Consider the following 19610-nt stretch of genomic DNA (forward strand, 5'->3'; position numbering starts at 1 on the left):
GTCTCTCCAGGCCATTCACAGCTCAGGTTTGGTAGGGAAAAACAAACAAACCAAAAAACAAAAAAAAACAAAAACAAAAAAAACCAAACCACGTTACATTGGCACTAAGACTTTGCAAGTTGGGGTATGGGACACAGGCCATATGTTGATGCCAGAGCCCCCTGACTACAGGGAACCAGGATGAATGAATGTGGTCAGCCTCTGGCTGAGATGAAAAGCTGTGGCCCCATTGAGTGAGTTTGTCCCCTGGTGCAGAGAGAAAAGGCAGAAAGCAGTCCAGGAGGCAAATGTCCCTTCTGAGGCACATTGAGGTGGAGTGACTTTAAGCAAGTCTCTTTACTTCTAGGGGGCTCAGTTTCTTCATCTGCAAAATGAGAACGAATTGTATCTCACAGCACTAGGCTGAGGATGAGTGATAAAGTGTGCAAAGTGTCCGTCCGCCACACCACAGGCCTTGACAGATGACAGCTCTCAGGACGACGGGCAGGTGACTCCTCAGACCCCCTACCCCAGGATGTCTTTCTGAGCTCCTCTTTATTGTCAGGCCCTGCTCACTCTAACTGGCCATGATTCTCCTCTAACCCAAGCCGAGAGGTCTGGATTCAAGGCTTAGCTCTGCCCTTGACTGTGTGACTGACTACAGGTGACCCACTCCCCTCTTTCGACCTTAGTGTAAATGTCAGTCAAGTGGGTCTGGAGGATCACCTTCCTCAATACCAACATCCCCTCCCCATGCCCACCCCAGGGCTTTGGTTCAAACACTTACCAAGAGCTCAGGAGGGCACTTCACAGACACTCAGGATTTTCAATATTAGCAGCAATCTCTTTCCTAAAGTACCTTCCCAGGCCCCAGCTGTATCCAGGAGAGGAAGAGCAGTCAGCCTTCACACCTCTAGCTTCCAAATCCAGCTTCACAAAAGCTAAGCCTGTCTGCCTCCCCCCTCCCTCTGAGGGGCTGAGAGTGGGAAAAAACCATATCCAGCAGCTAGGAAGCTGCTGCTGAATCTAGGCACAGGCCAGTTCTAAGCAAGAAGTCGCAGCTGTCCTGGTAACCTGGTTCACCTCCTTGGGTTGGTACTGGGGCTAATGAAGGGGTATTTAACATAGGTCACATAAAAATAGCTTTATGGTAGAATAAATACATTTTTTCTTTTTTAATACAGACACATATTTTACAAAAGAGCCCCATAGCACTATGGGAAATTAAGATCCTTCTACAAAAAAGAAGATGTAACTCAGGTACAACAAAGCTCTAGTGTTCTAACCGGTCCCACCTGGATTGCCTGCGAGGGATCAGGCACCCCTGGAGGTGGTGGCAGACCCGCTATTATTTCTCTGACATCTCTGCATGGAGAGCCAAGGTCAGGAGGGCCCCAAGATGTACAGCAGGGAGGTGGCGGCAATGGTGGCTGTGACAGCAGTGAGGGAGTCCACGGTGATGGGCTGTGCGTGGCTGAGTGCTGAGTTGCTGGACAGACCAGGCTGATCCTGGGGCTGGAGCTGGTCGGAGAGCTGGAGCAGGGGCTTGGCAGTCCTGGAGCTCTGTGTGGGATGGACGGGCAGTGGGGGTGGCGAGGCCGTGGTGCTGGAAGAGAAGAAGCACATGGGACAGTGACTGGTCAGCAGCCTCGTCCTGAGAAAGAGGCTCAGAGATGGTGGATTTAGATCCAACCTTATCTGATCTCTTCTGTTCTCATAGGAACGAAACAAGAGGCCAAGGTTCAAGGAAGGTGAGCAGCCCAGAGCCACTCAGGCAAACCGCCTAGGCTGTCGAGGCCTCACCCTCCTTCCCATGCCAGGCTGTACTGCACGGCTCCTGAAGACAGGCCAGCCCTGTGGGCCACGGGCCTCAATTGTGACTACTGTGGGGAACTGAGTCCCAGGCACAAGAATGAAATTGTTACATGAAGGAGATTTGGGGTCATGTGAGGACAAATCAGTAACTCCATCTTTATGCAGAGGTGTCCCCAGCCCTCAAGCTGCTGCTCCCTCCCTCATCTGAAACTTCTGGCAAACAAAACAAGGCACCAACAAACAAAACTGTCACCAGCTGCACTGCCTTCATTATTACAACTACCATTTGCGGAATATCCACTGTGCGTCTGGTACTGAAAACCCAACCTTTCTGTAAACTTTCATTAAAATCATAGTAAGAAGAAATACAAACCCACCCCAATATCACCAGATCCTCACAACAGATCATCAGCATAAGTTTCATAGCCCCATTCGACAGACAAGAAAATTGAGGCAGGCCCAGGAACGGGGAAGTAGTACTTGCAGGGCTCACGTATTCTGGGGGTCTGCAGTAAGTGTCGAGTGAAAAGTGCATGTTCTTACACTTATAAAAAAGGAATTAAGTTTTGGAAATAACAAGTGAGAGTCTTGGCTCAAGAAGTCTTATGTGAAAAAGAGGGTGGGAGGGTTAGAGAGAGAGAATGAGAACGAGAGAGAGAAATGAAAGGAGATTAAGAACAGGAATGAACCGGAGAACTGAGCCCATCCTTGGTGGGGAAGGGAAGTTGGAGGGGAAGAGTGGGGTCAGGAGGGGCTCAGGACCAGGCTGCTTCCAAGACAGGGTTTGAGAAGAAGCATAACAAAGAAGCCATAGGAAAGAAACTAGACAGAAAACCTGTGGGCAATAGGAAAAGGTTCTTGGTGTGAAGAATCGATTAAGAACAAGATTGGGTCAGGGCTGAAGAGCTCCTCGTCAGCGGGGCCAGCAGGTGGAGAAGCAGACACGGGACCCATCAACCTCCATACACTCAAACGTGAGAGAAAGCATGGATAATAAGTCCCTCTGTGTGCCCTTCCAGTACAGAGGCTAGAAAAGCCATACAGCAGAGGTGACACTGCAGTCGGACTTTTGAAGGCAGAGAGTGTCAAATCCACACAAGAGGGACAGCTTCCTTGTGGGACTGGGAAACTCAGGTCAGGTTTGTGCTAAGCCCTTGGCATACTTTTATGAAAAAGGGATGAGGTTTGGAAATAACAGGTTATTTCAGAAATAAATGGAGCTCTGGTGACCTGGTGATGAGAAGCTGTACTGCTGACACAAAGTCACGCAGTTCAAATCCACCTGCTGTTCTGTGGGGAATAAAATGAGCACTCTCTTCCCGTGTGGTTTACTGTCTCTGAAAACATGCTGGAGGGTCAGCTATGAGTTGGTTCTGATTTGACAGTAAACAACCACCTCATCACAAAACTGATGAACTAGGCCTTCCTATTCGATATAGGAAAGACGGAGTCACAGAGAGGTTACGTAACCTGTTCCAGCACTGGAGCAGGGCCAGGCCCAGCAGCCGTGTCAAGAGGCGGGGGCTGGGGGTGGGGTGGATATGAGCTTGGCACACAGTAGGGGATCTCTGCATTAGTGAATGGACAGGAGGTTGGGATAGAAGACAACTTAGTGTCTGACAACTGGGCTATTGGTAAGACCTCTCCTGTTTAGCTGCTGGTCCCTCCCTGATCAGTATAAGGGACAAGTTAGTAGAAACAGGGCAGGGCCATCTTCCCTTCCATGTGGGCCACTGTTCTCCTGTCAGGAACAGGCTGCTCAGTCCCTGGGTTAACCTGGGTGTCCTCCCCCCACCCTTCCTGGGCCTATGTTTTCTCATGCTGGGCCATGAGGCCCTAACAACTGGCCATAATCACCATTGTGAGTCCTTATAATTATCTCCAGCACACTCCAGCCCACGCAACCACACACTGGCCCCCCTGTCACTCCCTGGTACCTCGTACACAGTTCAGCTCCATCCTGTACCTTGCACATAGCCAGGCTCAGTCATAGCCCAGGTGAATGGGAGAGGAACTTAGGGTCTCCAAGCCCACCCCTGCTTCCACAGGGCTCAGCAGGGCTTTGTGCACTTAGGGTAGTCTCCAAATACTCCTGGAAGTTCTCTTCTGGGCCCTTCCTCTCTCCTTTCCATGCCTCCTATTCTGTCTGTACTCGTAGCGATGCTGGAACCACAAGAGCATGCGACACTCCTGCAGGAAGAGCCTTCTCAACTTGGAGACCACAGCTGAGATATACATGATCCTGGGTCCTAGAGGTCTTAAAGGAGCTAGCAAGGGAACCTATTCCCTGGAGAAGGACATCATGCTTGGAAAGGTGGAGGGATGGGAAAGGAGAGGAAGACCCTCACCCAGGAGGACCGAGACAGTGACTGCAGCAATGGGCTCAAGTGTGTCAGAGATTGTGAGGTTGGCACAGGACAAGGCAGGCTCAGATGTGTTGTTCATAAGGTTGCTATGAGTTGTACCTGACGGCACTTAACAACAAATCAGGAGATGACACAGGGAGGGCCTTCCTGCACAGATAGTGTGGGGAACATGAAGGGAGGAGCGGGCCAGGTGGCTTGGAATGTCCTTTTTAATACACAAAATCTGGCATGCTAAGCCCCGCATTCCGATACTTTCAGAGCATATGAGACCTGCAGTTTGGTGCTGGCTAACTTCTCCTTCCTGGTTTTCCCTGGCATATATCATCACCCTTTCTAGCCAAATCTTGTTGCTATTTTCTTACACACCTCTAATGATCTGATCCAGTGTAACCTTGAGTTCTTGATGATCTCTTCTTGATCTCCCAGTGCTACTGAGAAGAGCTAAGTAAGGCTCTAGAAAGTCTTATATAGTTCTCATTAATGATCTTGTCTTAGTCTTCTATGTGTTAGGGATGTTGACGTTTTAATAGGTTTCTAGATGGAACATGTTATGAACAGTGCTTGGCACTCTGGATATACTATATGGTGTGGGCTATTTTCTCACTGTGAATTATATAGTTGTCTGTCTTTAATAAGTACTAATCTAACACGAAGGAGCTCTGGTAGCCTTCTAGGTAAGGAGATGTACCCCAACCCAAGGACAAGAGTTTTCATCTACCAAAACCAAACTGCTCTGAGGGAAAAAGGGCAATCTCCTCCCATGTGATTTACAGCCTCTGACAACTTGCTAGAGGATCAGCTCTGAGTTGGTTCCAGTTTGATGGTAGATAACAACAAACAATAACCTAATACTATTAGTTCACTATAGCAATAGTCTCCATTTCTAGAACACTTGCCAGGAACATGGGTAGCTAGATGTGGGGCATCTATTTCTCATCCAAGACTTTTCCTAACTTGAGGGGCCCACTGACTCAAGAGAAGACTGGGGTCCTTGGTACCAGACTTCGGGGAAGCCTGGGACACTTGGACACTAGCAAATTAGAAGCATTCCTTTGATGGACCAGCAGACACCAGGTTACCCACCTACCTCTGCATTCATCCTTGCGACAGCCCTCCAATGTGGTTGTCATGATTATTATTCTCATGTCCAGGATGAGGGATGTAAACGTGAAGATTTTATTTCTTACATTAAACCTCAATAAAAACCGGGGTTGGCATGTGGACCGCCTGGCTCCTAGACTAAGTGGGACAGAATCATCCTCACTGAGTGCAAGAGCACCAGAGTGATGGCGCGCTCACAGGGAAGCCGCGTGCTTCTGCTGACACTCTGTGAACCTGTGAGTGGTGACCCGTTGGATGGCAGCCTGCTCTGGGCTCTGCCCTGCACAATTCCCCACTCAGCAGGGGCCATTACATTACCTCAGCTGCTTCCCTCCCTTGAAAAAGAAAGAAAGAAAGAGAATGAACCCATACACAACACAAAACATCCATAAAGATTCCTTCTGAACTTTGCCCATCCCACCAGGCTGTGAGATGGGAGGCTTGCAAAGCTGGCTGAGGGGAGGAGGTTGGGCGCCATGTGAGGGGCCTGGAGCTGGGCCCCAGGCGGGCCTCAGTCAGTGCCTGCCCGCTAAAGGAAAGACCCAACTAGGAGTTATGAAAACTATGTTGTGCGAGGCGCCCAGAGGCATTTTCTTTCACACTTTGAAAACCAAAGTTGAAAATTCCCCCTTGGAGTCTGAGCCGCTGCAGGGGTTTTTATTGCTTGGAAGGAGTCCCAGGGAAATGAGGGGGGCTGGCGGGATGAGAAGTCCCTTCAAATGCCCCCCAACTGCTTCCCTGGCCGGCTCACTCTCTTCACAAAAATCCAGCCTCCAGTCAAGATTCCTGCCTCCTCCCAGGCTCATGCAGGGGAAAATCATCTCATGGCACAGTGACGTTGAAGCCAAACCAAACACTCTGAGTGTTCCCAGGTCCTGCACATGGCTTGCACCACGGGCCTGAGTCAGCTCCCAGCTGCCAGGCCCTGGTGCGGAAGGCAGGAGTCTCAGGCCCAGACCGTGCTATATACCTGGATTGCTGAGTGACTGTGGGAAGCCCTTCGTCTAGGCCTCACTTTCCCCACATGTCCAGTGAAGAGCAGAAACTGACTTTTGCATTTGAAAATGTTTTAGAGCTGCAGAGACAAGTAGTGAGGTCTTAGGCAGAATCCCCATGTAGAAGGCAGAGGGGAGTGAGGCTGGAGCCGGAGGCTTTGTCAGCTGTCAGTCTACAGAGGCCCCTCTGGGGGATCCCCAGGAACAGGGGTGATTCTCTGCACTGGAGGATCTCCCAGAGCTGCCTACGGTTGGCCTCAGGAGTCCTAGGCTCTTTGATTTCTTGACAATATAAGGAGGCTGCATCAGGCCTTCTCATTAGAGGGCTCAGGGTTCAATGAGACACAGGGGAGATCAGAGTTGGAGTCTGGATGGATGGTATTCCTCTGCTCAGACTGGCTGAGGGGAGTGGCGAGCCCACTGTGATTCTGGCCTGAGTCTTAACCTCTCTGGGCCACGCAGCGTGAGGTGTAGGTACAGATCTAGGCAAGTGGTTTGCCTGCAGCTTGGCTCTCTAGTTCTTGGTCACACTGGCCCCCACACCTGTGTCTGCAGTCTTGTCTGCTGGAAAAGTCTCTGCCTTCTCACCTTTGCTGGGTCATTTCTGATCCCAACCTTCCAGCCTTCATTGACTGTAGGCCTTCATAGGCATAGAGTCGACACCTGGTGGTGTTTTGTACTTGTTTCACAACAGGTCAGAGCTGGAAAGGATGTCTGGGTAGCCTCCATGGCACCCACTGCAGATAGGGGAAACTGCTCAGAAGGGAAGGAAGCCCCAGAGCTACTATATATCCTCTGGCACAGGTCCTGCACCCTGCGTCTCTATGTGATGGCACCACCAAGGCTCTGGGTTTTTTAGCGTCGGAGGCCACACCTGTTTGTTTCAGCCTGTGACACATTGAGAAGGTTCTCTTCCCTACACCTGCCCCATCATGCCTGCCATTTAAATCCTGATGGTCCAGCTCGTCTGCTCGGTATTTATACAAAGTCCAGGTGGAGTTCTGTGCCTGATCCCACCGGCTGCGGAAGCTGAGAATAAAGCCTCTCACTGCACACACATGGAGACGACGGGATGGTCACCTATCACATGCTCCACCATGCAGCGCCTGCACACAGCAGGACGGCAGGTTTGGGGACAGTCTATCACACCCTGCTCTGCCTGCCCACCCTGCTCTCAGATGCAGGCCCCCCAAATAAATGCTCTGCGGCCGCTTCTGTGCAGCCCTCTCCCTGGTCCCTATAAATCATCCTGCCAGGGGCGGCTGCTTCTCTAAACTTCCTCCATGTGTTTACATCTTGGGTAATGAGGGGTGAGGGGAGGCCAGCCTGCTCCAGGTGGTGTTCTGGTCGGGCAGCTTGTAGCCTTGGGTTCCTTCCCTTGTTCACACACTCACATATGCAGTCAACACATCCACAGTCAGGCTCTCCAGTGATCAGAAAAGTCCCACACAGACTGGGTCTCCAGGGCTTTCAGATTCAGAGATTGGTAAGAAATTACAATTTGAATGACCATGTCTGGACAAAGGCACCCCTAGGAACTGTGACACTCCTGTGATACTGCGGGGGGTGGGGGGAGAGCTGACAGTGTTGGGGGTGGTGCTGTGGAGGGGAGCATCAGGGAATGTCCTGTGGAGGAAGTAAGACCTCAATGAATGTGCTGGCTGAGATGCCAGCCAGGTGAGGGCAGGACAGATGTTCCCATGGTGATGGATGAATGAATGCCTTGATGTTAGAACTAGCTATGGTTTCTACCTCCACAACCTGACCTACTTCCTGGTCTCAGACAAGTTAGTTAACCTCATTGAGCCTCAGTAGGAAGGGAGGATTCTTGACAGGACAGGGCCCAATGCACGTAAGAACTTGCACAGCTGTCCACCCTGCACCCAGCAGAGAGCTAAGTGTATCCACAGGTGCAGGCACAGGAGGGCACAGCCTGCCATGGGAGCAGCCTGAGGCTCGGCAAGGAGGTTGTGGGGATGCTTTGACTAGTAGTGTGGAGAGAGTTGGCGGGGGCTGTCTCAAGCTGAGGAGAGGTGATAGATGGAGAGGGAAAGGTGGTCCTGGAGAGGAGGGGATGCTGCAGTGGAATTTGGGCGGCGGCAGCAGCAGCAGCAGCAGCAGCAGCAGCAGCAGCAGCAGCAGCAGCAGGCTGAAGATCAGAAAACCCAGAATGGAATCAAAGCTTTGAAGAAGATGATTGCATTAGGATCACAGCTGGCCTCAGGCTCCCCCTGGCAGAACTAATTTATGCTACATCTTAGTGAATTCGGCATTTGAAGCCTTATAGGGTCCTTGCACCTAGGCCTCTTGGCTAAGGTAGAAGTGGGGTGCTCAGGCTTGCTCCCCAAGAAACAACGAAAACTGAAACAAACAGGCTGCCTATTGGTGGAAACTTCCTTCTCTAACCCAAGTTGATGGAGGAAAATGATTCAGCCACAATTTACCTGTTGGGACTGAAAAGGGCTCCCACTTGGCAAAGAAAAGCAGTTTTCTTCAGATGAAACCAGGCTCTGAGCTTCAGAGCTGTGTGTTGTGAAAAGGAAACCATTTGGAGTCATTTGCCTTTCAGACATAGTTAGGGTTGGGGGTCTGCAGCTGGAGCTGACAGCACAGCCTCCTGTCCCTCCATGGGCTGGACCCACCACTGCCCAGAACTCCTGGTCACCTTGGCGGGCTGATCAGGACCCTGAGTGACCAGCCTAATTAGAGCTTTTTATGGGCTGCCAGCACCATCGTTTGCCCGCTCCTCCCTGGCAGCCTGCAGGTCCTCTGTAACTCTACGCCCTCACTCCCGGTTTGAAGGGGGCAGCCCATGTTGGGTGCAGGAGCCAAATGTGTCACAGCCAATCTCGCTGCAGCCATGCCTCTGCCTTTAGGTAGGCCGGCCAGCCAGCAAGCGCTCTGCAGAAGGACATTTCCCAAAAAGCCAAGCCAGGTGCTTTGAAACAAACTGCCAAAGGCAAAATGGGCTATGATCTTCTTTGTTAAAAATCTCCAAGATGGTTTACACCTTCCCTTACTTGGAAACAGTGGACTAGACCCATTTAGCTTTTGGTGATGGATCAGAGACCTAGTGCAGGGAGAATCAAAGTGGAAAAAGCAGGGGGAAGCTGGTGAGACCTTGTGTGACCAAGAGGATTCCCTTTCCCGCTTTGGCCTTGGTTCACCAACTCTAAGTGGAGAGTTGAGTCAGTGATTCTCAAACATTCTCAGGAAGCATTGCCAAGAATCCACTGAACATTTTGGTCCCAGAGCCTCCTCTATATATCCTGATTTCGGAGGTCTGGAATAAGGCCTGGAATATGTTCCTCTAACAAGCACCCAAGGTATTCTTTTTAGAGATGTTGAAGAAATCCTGGGAGATGGTCTTTATGGTCAAAGTGGAAGGAATATTGTGAGACTCCCAGAGCTCCCTCTGGGAGCATGATGTCCATGCTGGGCTACTGCACGGCTAGGACTCTATTTGCTCTAAGGATCTAGTTTAGGGGTTTTGGAGACATTGTGTCGAATACATAGAGACTCCTTCAGGAAAGTGGTTGCCTACTCCTGAGACTACAGGAGGAAGTTAACCTGGTAGTTAAAGTTTTGAGCTTGGGTGAAGACAGGCTGAGTGGTGGTGATTCAGGGTGGTAGCAGGAAGGAGAGGAACCGCTTCTGTGTCCGCCAATTTCCATCAAGGTTTATCAGGTATCTCCATCTATTCCAGAGACAACGCTCACAGCTGACATCAACTACCTCATTCCAACGTGACATCCCCTTTGCCATGGTGTCTGCTGTCCCCACCTTCCTGGCACAAGGAGTTCACGGTCTTTTGAACTAGCCTCCTGTTCTGTTTTATAATAATTTTGCCACGGGACAGATGGATTCCCCACTTTGCAACTCCAGTGCATCCCAGACAACTAGCTAGACACAAACCCGACTGTTACCCATTGCTCCTGAACAGGCTTCTCTACCTTTGCCTTTCAAATGGAGAAAACAGTGTGTGGTACAGTAGATTTCTTATTCAAAATTACTTTCCTAGCTACTGACTTTGACATGCACTGCGTGACTGGGTTGGGTTACGTTACTAACGTGAATACAGTGAATAGTAGTTTTTGGCTGGGAAGATGACCACCCCTCAGCCTGTCTTCACCCAATCTCAAACTTTAACTACCAGGTGGACAGGAGTGATGATTACTGATGAGGGGCTTAGTCAGTCTTACCACCTTAACAGGCTTAAGCTGACCAGGTTTAGAAGTAGAAAACGGGCATCTTGCTATCATAAGAGACTGCAGCTCACGTCCATTTGGTGCAGAGATTTCTGCTCCAGACAGACAGTGACCTAGACCAGAGTAGTGCAGTAGCTACTATGTAGAGATGGTGAGACCCAGATGCCCATGTGAGCTGAACTGGAGAAGTGCCACCCCAGAGCCAGAACGGAGGTCCTGGCCCAAGTCTGCTGAAGGACCGGGGTGTGGGAGGGTGAGCTCTCATAACTGATGTAACTAAAAGGGCTGTAAAGCTCTGCCCTAAAGCCAAGAGGATGAAGGGCAGGGAGACTTCAAGAATGCCTGAGAAGCCATCCTGAATGAAGAATTGTTTCCTGTTCCCTGTTAACTTCTCTAATAAACCCCATAATCATGAGGATGGTCTGTGAGTTGTGTGGCCACAGCCATGCATTAGAGGACTCCGTAGCAGAGCAGCAAGAACTCGGCGACATACAATTAGAGTTAGAACTGACAGTAGGAGATACAGAGAGTGTGGAGCTCATTTGACCTCATGGGAATTGGTTTTGTACTACGGATATTCTGGATGGGGACTGTTCCCTCTTGCGGAGACAGCAGAGGTCAGACACCATTACCTCCATAATGGCCACATGGTTTTTACATTGAACCGTCAGAAGTGACTGTCTGCTAAAACCCTGAATCTGGTGGCCCCTGGTGAACAGGATGAAAAAAACTCAACCCTGAAATATCTGCTTTAAACCTCACTAGACGTGGAGAACATCCTCTGAGCAGGGCTGCCTAGCGATGCTCTTTAAGGTCCATGGTGTATAATTCCCAGCCACAGGGAGGCTCACGTGGGTCCAGCGGCTCAGCTCTCTGGGCAGGTGCTAGATACACCTGCCCCTTCAAGCTCACCTGTTCTCAATGCGGACCCAGAGGTCATTGAACTGCCTGGGCCGCTGCTGTTTGTTCTGCCTCTTGTGCCACTTCTTCTGTCGCCCAAACTCCTCTAGCTGGCTGAGGCTGTCGGGGAGCAGGAGGTGTGGGGACAGGGCTGGATCCTCCTCCTCAGGCTGCAGGGTGGGGGTCGCTGAGGGTACCACAGGGATGGCGGCAGCTGGAGTCGCTGGAGTCGGGTTCTCCGAGGTCCCCTCGGGAGGGGGTGCTGGGCTCCGGGCCACAGGGCTGGAAAGAGGCAACAACATGTGAGGCCCATAGATTGGAGCTTGTCATTTGTGTGCCCTGAGGAGTGTTGTTCCGCAGGGGCTCTCGCAGCAGGCGGACATGCTGAACTAACATGGAGAAACCATTGAGAGGCGGTGTTTGGAGTCAGTGTTCCATTTATCTCATCAACCAATAAGTTAATCAGTTCACCAGTTAGTATTTATTGAGCACCTAGCCTGCACCAGACACTTTTACAGGACGTAGGAATATCCAAATGCGGGAGGGAGGGAGGGAGGGAGGGAGAGAGAGAGAGAGAGAGATGCAAAACATGGAGATAACTGTGAGACAAAAGTCAGGGACAAGAGAGTGGGGAGTGAGGATGCTACCAGGGAAGGCCTTTCACAGGTAGGAGGTGAAGCGTGAGCCAGGCGGAAGTCTGAGGGGAAGATATGACCTCGGTCGGAAGCTCGTTTATTCTGTAAACTCTGGTGAAGAGACTGTAAGCCAATTAACAGACTTCTCTATGCCTCCATCTCCTGCTCCGGTAAATGGGGATATTACAGCATGTCTCTCACAGGGTGTCATGAGGTTAACACCTGCAAAGCACTTAGAATTCCTGGCAAATAATTGGCAGCTGAAGCATTTTATGTAATGATTGCTGTTAATGTGGTTAAACCACCTGCTCACGTATTTAACGCGCATTTACCAGTTCCTCTGAGCAGTGGCGGGTCCTGTTCAGCAGACAGAGCCTGCGCTGTAGGTGGAGCTGAAGTTGTTGGGTAGATGTGGGCTCACATTCCAACCCTACAGCTTAAAGGCTGTGTGACAAGTGGAAGTCACTTCAGCATCTCAGGCAGCAATCTGCTATATAACAGGAATAATAATAAACCTCACTGCCTAGCTTATCACGAGAATGAGCGAGAGCACATGGTCACGCTTTCATGAGTGTGGGCCCACGGTCGAAAGGCCCTGGCCATAAGGTGGACACTGCAGGGCTTAGTATGTGTGTCTGTGGAAGACACACTGCACACAGGAGTGCCTTAGCTTTGAGACACCCTCTGCTCTTCACCCTTCAATCTTTTTTCTCTCTGTGACTCAAGGACCTTCCTTCTGGAAGAATCCAGCCCTGGAATGTGGTTGGAAATGATTTCAAGAATTTTTTTCTGAGCATGTGGCTTGAGGGTAAGGCTGATACCCGAGACAGCATGCAATGCTGCTTCCACTGCATGCGCACACGGGGCGTCTCTATCAGTGCAGCCTGTGCTCCTCCCGGCCCCCACAGCAGCCCAGATTCCCAGGGTCCAGGCTGCCGGGTGATGCCGCAGCTGCTGGGGAGATAATTCAAAACAGACAAAAGGATAGATTCAGGAAGCACCTGTGGCCGATGATGGCTTTCATTGTTGGAGCCTCCTCGGCCTCCCACCCCCTCCACTTGTCTGCTCACAGGCGGGGTTTCAGGATGTGCTCCAGTTTCAGACTGAGGGCCTTCTGAGCAGGCCCGTGGGGGGAGAGTGGGGGACCCTTTTCTAATGTTTGGGCCCCAACATGAATAGAGGCAGAGTTAGCAAGACAGACCTTTCTATTCTGGACAGACACAATGAAACTCAAGGTGAAGGTCCTTGGGGCTGTGTGGAGTGAGGGGAGAGGAGAGAACTCTGAGGAATGTCTTGTCACCAAGGTCACCTTGGGTCCTCCATCCCTTCAATGCACACCTGCTTCTCTGTCCCTCGTCCAATGCAAACTGGTGTCTTCTGAGCTCAAACAGTTCAGGAAAGAAAAGCAGTCTTGTGAGGTTTACTCAGGGAAGAAGAGCTGGGAGGAGTCTCAGAGGGAGGGGGTATTCAAGGTTCTCTTTACATGTGTGAGACTGGGGAGGGCACTGGTGGGGAGCTGGGAAACTCGGGTTAGCTGCTCTGGGCCTCGGGTTCCTCCATGATAAGATGGGGATCATCAGAGTCCCTACCTCACAAGATAGTTGTGAGAACTAAATGGCTTAAAAGTGTTTACAGCCAGGAAAGTGTGTAGTCCAGTTTGAACAGACTCTTAGCTGACCCGTCAGTGAGTTTTCAGAGTCAGTAAACCATATGAGAGGCTTCCCATCTTTCTCCTTCAGAATAGGGGTGGATTTGAACTGCCTGGTTTGGGGTTGGCAACACTACTTATTAATTAAGCCGCTTGAGCTCCATGGTACAGTCAATAAATATTGGCTGTGGTAACTCAAGCACCTCTTGGAACTATGTGTTCTGAAACATCAAAATCACATTGTGGCAGGAATGTCCCTTGGCTGGAAGGAATGTTTTAGCATAAAGGTCGGAGTATGGACCACACTGGACCCAAATGACTGAAGACCCTGTCACGAATCTCTGTAGCTGTCCAAGATCTCTATCATGTGTGGCCAGTGCTGGTGCTGCAGACACACAGATGGGCAAAACTGGCTCCTGCCCTCGAGCAGCTCTAAGAGTGGTGAAGGAGGTGGAGGGGAAGGTGGCCACTATTTGGCTATTCGATGGGATTCGTTTGTTTGGAAGGATAGTCAAGATAGTCATGACAAGAAGCAGCAATGGGGAAGACACACGGGCAGCAGAAAGTGAGGACCTAGGTGTGGGTGGGGGGAATGGGAGCGGGTTGGGACACAGAGAAGAGAACAGGTGACTTGCCCCTTCTCTCATGGCAGTCTTGATTGCCAGTTGAAGAATCCATTAGGTCCTCCAGGAATCCTATAAAGTCCTCCAGAGTCCACTCGGCCCAATCATCAGTCTCTAATTCCTAACTACCTCTCAAGTTCTATTTGAATCCCTCCTGTGCCCACTGCCCCAGCCAAGCCTCCATTATTTCTTGTCAAGCTTTCCAGGTGCCTCCTTTTCCGTCTCCTTACAGGCCAAGCTCTTTTCCAATAAGAGAGGTCTTTCTAAGTCCCTCCAAGTTCTCCTCTCACCAGACGCCTCTTCAGAACTCTCCCATCTATCTGACCTGACCATGTACTCCAGGGCCAGGCACACTGTGTCCCAAGACGCCCCACACAACACTGGCAGCTGCTTACCCGTGGATGGCCTGCCCTGCGGGTGTGTGCTCTACCTCCAGCCCTGCTTGCCGCAGGACATCGATGACAGTATTGTTCCCCAGAAAGTGACCTGGAACAGAAGAGAAAGCACTGGCTCAGCCAAATCACAGGCCACTGGCAACTGAGGAAAGCCTTCGCTTATTCCTTTGGCTTGTGCCTGAGTCAGCGACTTATGGTGAAACTGAGTCCCAGATTTGTAGCCAATTTGCCCAATGCAAAAAAAAAAAAAAAATCAAGGCTGCAGATTTCCTAGAGACAGCATGGTGTAGTGGGCAGGAAGTGGTCTGGGTTCCACACTCTTTGGGTTTAAGTCTAGGCTTTGCTGAACCTCCCTGTTCCTCAGTTTCCCCAGCTGTTAAGTGGGAATAACAGTAGCAGCAACCTCAGTGGTTGTTGTGAAGATATTAGGGTACAGTGGTTAACACACAGTAAGGTACTACTAGCAATGCTTACTGTATTATTGAACCTCATTATTGCTAGGCTGACCCAGACTGAGACTAGACAGATTCCTGGAGTCACACAAAGCCCACCTCTGAGAAAAGCCCCAGAAGCTCTTTGTGAACCCTATGGATCGATGGCTTAATCTTCTAAACTCCAACTGCAACTTCAACTCTTGCAATCCAACCTGAGTGTAGAAGCGGGGCTTTATGTGTTGGTGTTTGTCTCCTTGCCTGACTCCCACTGGGCAGGAACTACCTTCTACCTGCCAGTGCGTGCTCAGTACATGGTGGCCGGACCTACGCATTCTAAGTCATTTGTTCATTGCCCCACACTTAGGATGCCCGAGCCCTGGGACAGCCAATTGCTGAGGTGTCAAATGCCAGTGGGATACAGATGCTGGCAGTGGCATAAAGGAAGTACAAGCTCAGAACTGCACCTACAGTGGTGGTCTAGTTGGGTTTGGGGAGAAGAGATGGTCTCCACCTCAGCCCCTTCCCATTTATTTCTTCAACAAGCCATTTTCTGATGTTCTTGCTCTGTGGCATCATGCACTGGGCACTGAAAGGACAGAAGCGATGGGTTTAGTGCAGGACCCCAGGTGAGAGTAGGGAACCTCTTCTTTCTTAGTTGCAGGCTTGAGGTCTGGGAACACAGGGAAAGGCTCTGGTTTGGAAGAATCCCCAGGAGCCAATGGACTGGGGAGAGTAGCTTCTGAGGCTCAGCATGTGGGAGAGCTGCTTCTCCTTTCTGGGCCTCCTGTTCAATCTGGGCCAGAGTTGGAGCAGCCAGACGATTACGGTGCCGACCCTCTGAGCCCTTCCAGCCCACGAGTCTGCCCTGTAGCCCACTCACGTTTACCATTCATCCCAGAGCCTGGTGGGGGAACCCCTGCACTCTGACTCTAATTGCCTGTGACAGGTGGTGACAGGTGGGAAGCAGGAAGGTCAGCATACTGACAGCCCCAGCGAGGTCTGAGGAGAACACAAAGTGGACATGCTGTCGAGAATGGAGGCTCTGGAAAGAGGTGAGGCTGGGATTGCACTGTAGTTGGACAGAGGAGTGGACCTCTGGCTCCACGGGCCTCGCACTGCTCTGGGCTGCCTCTGTGACTCCCCTCAGTCTAACAGCCCCAGTTCTGTCTAACTGGCTTGTGGTGGTCCTGGAATTCCAGCTCAGGGTCACTTCTAAAGATCAATGGGCTGAGAAGAACTTGGCTCCTACTGCAGGATACACTACATTTATTCTGAGTTCTTGGGTGGAGGCAGTACCCTGAATACCTGTAGTTTCCTTCTATGTAAAATAGTGGGACTGGTCTGTATAATAACATCTATGGGCTCCTCCAGCTGTCAGCTCTATGTGGGGAAGTTTTTGCTTTGACTCCAGCTGCCTTGTAGAAATTATTTTCTCCTCCTTTTCCATCCTTTCCTTCCCTCCTGCATTCACTTTGTTCATCACCCAAGCACTGAGTGCCTGTCTTGTGTTGGATGGTGGTGAATGGGTACAGAGTCCTATTCTAGGTGCTCACAGTGTCGAGAATCATGTTATATTAACCTAGATTCTAAGTACTTTGCAGAGGGGAAAAAGGAGACAAGTGGAACCTGGGGCTCCAGGCAGACTTTCCGGAGAAGGCACTGCTACCTGATGATGGGCTAAGAGTTCTTGCAGGGAGAGGATGGGGGTGTGCAAAGGCTTTGCTGTCAGCTACAGTGAGGCAGGTTTGGAAGGCTTACTGTAGAAGAGACACAGACATGTCCTGCAGCCCCAGTGCTCCTGAAGACAGAAGACCCCAAATCCTGCCAAGGCCACGTCTCCCACTCAGTGTGTGATCCTGAGCAAGTGGCTTCCCTGCTCCCAGACTCGGTTTTCACTTTGAGTGACACTTGGGGACAGCTTTAAAGCCTGTGTTCTGGTGGCCTGGTCTGTAGTGATGGGTACCGCTAAAGTGAATCCACTAAAGAAATAGAGGGGGAAAGACAGACAATCTTTTACTTGGTTTAAACCCTCAGATGCTCAACAGAGGGCCAGTTAAGAGTTGTTTCTGACTTGAAGGCAATGAGACAGATGAGTAAATTCTCAAGAGGCCAGAGATGTGAACCTCCTTTGGAAGACCCGTGAGTGCAGTCCTGAGTGGTGGACTGCAGTCTTCTCTACAGAGAGATTGGGACCACCAGAGCATCTCACTTTTGCTGAAAGGGGGACCTGTGTGTTGTCCTCCAGTCCACAGGCTACAGAAACTCCCTGCCAGCAGCTCTTGGAACCCACTGCTGGAGCAAAGGCAATTCCTCCTTTGACTCCATGGAGACCTGCTTGAAGACAAGGGTCTTACACCTACCCCAGCAGGTCCCTGAGTTCACCCAGTGGATTTTAAGAGCCACCAGGGAAAACTGCCCTGCCTCAGGCTGTACAGGAGCAGCAGCAGTAGCAGTAAATATTTAGAGAACTGTGCAGTCCTCTACCAAAGCATTCCTACAGAAAGCAGAGGGACATCCAGAGGGGCCTGAGGCCTAGGCCTTCCAGCACTCCTGCTGGACCCTGAACAAAAACTGACCAAGGTCTGGTCTGATCAGTGGCTCTATTCATTCCCTCAATAGTTCCAGACCTTTATTGTTCTTTTTTAGACCTTAACAGGGAGCTCTGCTGGCCTAAGGGCAAGAAGCTGTGCTTTAATCTCCAAGGGACGTAGTTAAAATCTGCCAACTGCTCCGCCGGAGAAGTACGGGCAATCTCCTCCTGTGAGATTAACTGCCTCTGAAAACCTGCTGGAGAGTTGGTTCTGACTCTACAGTTCCCAACAACAAGACCTTAACAGAAGACTTTATCTACTTTGAGAAAATGGAAGTAATCAAGAGTGACTCTTTCAAATCTCCTTGCCCTATTTGTCTAAGAACTGATGCCCTTGGCCTGTGGTGTTGGCAAAGAGTACTGGATAGCCCATGGACTGCCAGAAGAACAAACAGATCTGTTTTAGAAAAAGTGTAGCCAGAGTGCTCCTTAGGGATCATGACAGTGAAACTTCGTCTCACATAATCGGGGCTTGGTATCAGGAGGTGCTAGCCATTCAGAAAAGACATCAGGCTGAGTGGGAAAGGTCAGAGAAGAGAGAGGAAGACTCTCAAGGAGATGGACTGACAGAGTCACTGGAACTCGAGCATATGAGAGAGCATGAGAGAGGCACAGGCCAGGGCAGGATTCTGACGTATTATTCATAAGGTCGCTGTGAGTCACAGTTGCCTGGATGACACTGATAACAACACCTGTCTATAAGGGAGTCCTGGTGCCTCTGGGGTTAAATCACTAAACTGCTGACTTGAATCCTTGGTTAACACACTCTCATTAACCTAAGATGGGAGGTCTGAGCCCACCCAGAGGCACCTCAGAGGAAAGGTCTGGTGATCTATTCTGAGGAGTCACTGAAAGTGCAGGGCTGTTTGACAGACATGTGCTGACCATGACTTAGTCTATGACAGCTGGTGATGATCGATTTAGCCACCCTCACCGTCACCTCTACACATCCCCAGCGTGTGGGTCACCCCAGAAACCACCCTCCTTGTTCTCTTGAGCGTGCCCTCCACACTGGAGCCGGAATGATCTTCCCACACTGTTACATGTTCTCAACTCAACTGAGTGGACACTAGGAACTTCTGGAGGACAGGGTCATTCCTGATTCATCTGTGTCCCTAGGGATTGAAGGGTAAGTCTGGCACATAGGGGTGGCGCAGTAAATGCTTGTTGAATGAATGAGTGACAAGACCTGTTACTCCACATCCTTTCCGTGATCTCATCCTATCCCAGGAGACCTGAGCTCATGGATCCTTTCCTAGTGCTGTCTCAGCCTCCAACCCCTCTCCCAGATTTCACCAATCCCAGGAGCTTGGCCCTTGAACCCACCCTGAGTCAGGGCCCAGGGCTTGCTGTCCCTAGAGGCTGGCAGACAGGGTCCAGGCTTGCGTCCAAGGTCAGAAATCCTGAAAAAGGCTCCACACCCATCCTGAAACCTGCAGGGAAGGTTGTGGCAAGTTTCCAAAGTGGCCCCTCCTCGGCGCTGGGGCTTACTTAGACTGCGAGGCTTGCCCAGGCTCCCCGGGTCTCCTGGCCACTGCTCAGCAGTTCTTTCCAGCACTGACAGCTGTTCTCTGGCCAGCTCTCTGCAGGAAGGCACGTTCTATTTCATTTGCCGAGGCTGTGTGGATCGGGAAAGAAGGAAAAAGAGGGAAAGCAGTGATAGGGGGTAGAGTGGGAGGACATACAGAGTCAGAGTGACAAAGTCAGGAAGAGAAAGACACAGGGAGAGGCCGAGAGAGACACTAGGAAGAGGAGAGCGATGGCCAGAAGAGAGTCACACAGAGATCCAGAGAGCAGGATAAGAAAAGAGGGAAAAGGAGAGATGGCTGGGACCAAGAGAGGCAGAGGGAGAAACAAAACAGTGGGAAAGATAGGAGAAAGAGGGAAGGAGAGAAAAGGAGAAGGAATCCAGAAACGAAAA

General features: G+C 50.7%; 1 protein-coding gene across 1 annotated transcript in view; it reads right to left on the reverse strand.

The window, feature by feature from the left end:
• Positions 1-1362: 1362 nt before the first annotated feature.
• The window catches only part of TRABD2B (TraB domain containing 2B), a 344998-nt gene continuing 326750 nt past the window's right edge, over positions 1363-19610 (reverse strand). The window contains exons 5-7 of the mRNA XM_006879799.1: positions 14666-14756; positions 11377-11646; positions 1363-1585 (exon numbers count right to left, since the gene is read on the reverse strand). Of these exons, the coding sequence (XP_006879861.1) occupies positions 1363-1585; positions 11377-11646; positions 14666-14756 (584 nt within the window). The remainder of the gene's footprint in view (positions 1586-11376; positions 11647-14665; positions 14757-19610) is intronic.

Source organism: Elephantulus edwardii, unplaced genomic scaffold, assembly GCF_000299155.1.
Source record: "Elephantulus edwardii isolate Elephantulus edwardi_28Jun2011 unplaced genomic scaffold, EleEdw1.0 scaffold00005, whole genome shotgun sequence".
NCBI lineage: Eukaryota > Metazoa > Chordata > Mammalia > Macroscelidea > Macroscelididae > Elephantulus > Elephantulus edwardii.